We start from the raw sequence: 2,769 nt of genomic DNA on the forward strand, positions 1-2,769 counted from the left end.
ATATCCAAGAGACTCCAGTTGCTCATGATTGGTAGAAGTAGTGACCATAGCCAATCTCTACTAATTCCTTTTTCCTCCTTCAGGCTGCTCCAGATAGTCTGAAATTTCCAGAAAAACCTTTCTGGAGGCACAAGGACTTTCAAGAAGTAGTTGTTACAAAGATCAAATTCCATCCATTATTTCCAGAATGAGAACCCTGAGAAGGGCTATGTTGCTATATCAAGATCTAGACCATATGGTTGGTCAATTAATCAAGGAACATATTAATGCATAAATCCATAACATTTGAACTGAGCAAATAACTTGTCATAACCACCACCATTAACATCAACTTTGTGACAGAAGAGACAGCTACGTGAAGCATCCTTAATCCAGATTTCACTTGTGATTTTATCCCAGGAAAATGGATAATTCATTTACCAGATGACATAAGGAATACTATCCCTTTCAGCTTTCAGCTTCAAAGCAACAGATTGAGAACCATTTCTATTTTTGCAAATAGATACACTTAGAAAGGTTTTATGTGAATACAATGCTATTCTGTACTAGATAATTGTAAGTCTAACCCTTTTTCCTGATTTCATTATTCAATTATTTAAAAATGAGCTTAATTTTTTTATAATGTGAGCAGTCAGTAATGTATTTCTTCATCAACAAATACATCAGATAATACATTCTTACAGTTGTTGCTATTAAACTGGAAACATACTGCTTTTCAGAGCTCAAAATAGGCTGAATTCTTCAAAAGAAGGCGCTGTGTTAACAAAAGCTAGGACCGGTTCATATCAGTGGCCATCTTAACTACTGGGAGAAAGTAGCTTGTGCCTTTGGGGAAAGTTACTTACCCAACATTTTCTGCATCTTCATCACACTCAGCTCTGTACTTGCAAACTCCACATTTGGAATGTTTTCTATGAACGTCTGTTCCAGATCCTTCATACTCTAAAACAAAGCCACATCAACAGGTTATTATCTAATAAAGATTTCTAAAAGAGTGTAAAATATTTTTCATATTATACTTATCTATAGACATAGATCAGGGGTCCCCAACCCCTGGTCTGTGGACCAGTACTGGGCTGCGGCATGCCAGCAACCAGTCCGCACAAACAAGCAAAGCCCCATCCGCGGGATGCAGGCAGCACACAAAACCACACACTCTCCAGTCCACGGAAAAACCTCTCTCCACGGAACCAGTCCCTGTAACCCAAAAGGCTGGGGACTTCTGACACAGATTAAATAACATTAGTCGCTCTACTTCTATTACTTATTTCTCATCATTCTAACAAATTCTAGTCCCACCATAGGCACGAAAGCCAACTTGATGACTTTGGTCCTGTCGGTCTCTCTCAGTCCAACCCACCTGTCAGAGTGCTTGTTATGGGGAAAAGGAGGAGGAAGAAGTATTATGTAAGTTCACTACCTTGAATTACTTATAAAAAAAGTATTGAAGGTGGGATAAAAAAAATCTTTAAAAAGTCCTATTCATAATTCACTGTATGAGATAGAAAATATGCATGCTGTATAATCTATGGTCCTGACAGAATCTAAATGTCTAGAACAACAATTCATAAAAACATAAAGGGCCTAAGGATGTATGGCTGTAAAAAGTTTTACTGAAGTGTATCCACTACAGCTGAAATGCCTAGCCCTAGACATATAGTGAATGTCAGGTTATTACCTTGAAATAACAGCCAACCCCCCCTTTTTTTTAGAATCATACAAATCCCATACCCTTTAACTTAGTTCCTTATGCTAGTAATAATAATATAGTAGATAACTGAGCTGAAGTTAAATTATTTTAAATGTCACTGGTTTCATTGGGAGAGCTATGTGTTCAACTTCTTTCCATTAAACTGGGTGATGCACTTAAATGTACACATAACAAGTATGCTTTAAGCTATTGTGACACAACAGTGGCAATAATAAAATTATATTAGACATTATCACAATATGAATAAGAATGTAAAAATGGATTATTGATCTGTTTTTCCCTATGCCATTATTCATAGGACTTCATCAAGAAGATTTGTTTTGGCTTGTTTTGTTTAACTTGTTTTTGTTTTTTGGCTTTGTTTTGTTTAACAAGCTTGCTAAACTTGAAAACGTATGTCGGCAAGAAACAAATTCATGATAAAGTTGCCTCTGATTCATTTCATCAGGAATTTATAATACAACATCAATATATGTTTGGCTTGGACTAGAAGACCTCTAAGGTCCCTTCCAGCCTTATGTTCTATGTTTAATAGTATATAACATATGAACATAAAAGTTAAAAAAATACTTTATTGGGAAAATCAGCAATATTTTGCATGTTATCTGAGGCAAAGATGTGAATCCACAAAATTGTGCTTACCAACTCACAGACGAAACTCATTTCAGCCTTGTTTATACATAGAACTGGTGGAAACAAACAGCCATCTCAAGTATTTCTCAACCTTGGCAATTTTAAAATGTCTGGACTTCAACTTCCAGAATTCTCCAGCCAGAAAGCCGGTTGGAGAAGTTGAACTCCAGGCATCTTAAAGTTGCCCAGATTGAAAAACTTTGATCTAACTCCAAGTGATAAATGATCAACCCTATTCCTCCACCCCCACAAGGTCATATACTCTTTTCCCTTTCATGTGAAGCTGTAGTTAACTTCAAAAATGGAATGTCTCTTGCACACAACCATAAACTTCCATTTCGCTGCTAGTAGCAGTGTTAAGTGGCAGACACAAATTTTACAAACAATTGGTCTGCAACAAATATTTGATGGAGAATATCACAGGA

General features: G+C 36.4%; 1 protein-coding gene across 1 annotated transcript in view; it reads right to left on the bottom strand.

Moving 5' to 3' along the window:
* Positions 1–2,769, bottom strand: part of TMEFF1 (transmembrane protein with EGF like and two follistatin like domains 1) — a 61,287-nt gene that overhangs the window by 25,862 nt on the left and 32,656 nt on the right. The window contains exon 5 of the mRNA XM_015821686.1: positions 846–942. Within this exon, the coding sequence (XP_015677172.1) occupies positions 846–942 (97 nt within the window). The remainder of the gene's footprint in view (positions 1–845; positions 943–2,769) is intronic.

This window comes from Protobothrops mucrosquamatus, unplaced genomic scaffold, assembly GCF_001527695.2.
Source record: "Protobothrops mucrosquamatus isolate PMUCROS unplaced genomic scaffold, P.Mucros_1.0 scaffold1380, whole genome shotgun sequence".
NCBI classification, from domain to species: Eukaryota; Metazoa; Chordata; class Lepidosauria; order Squamata; family Viperidae; genus Protobothrops; species Protobothrops mucrosquamatus.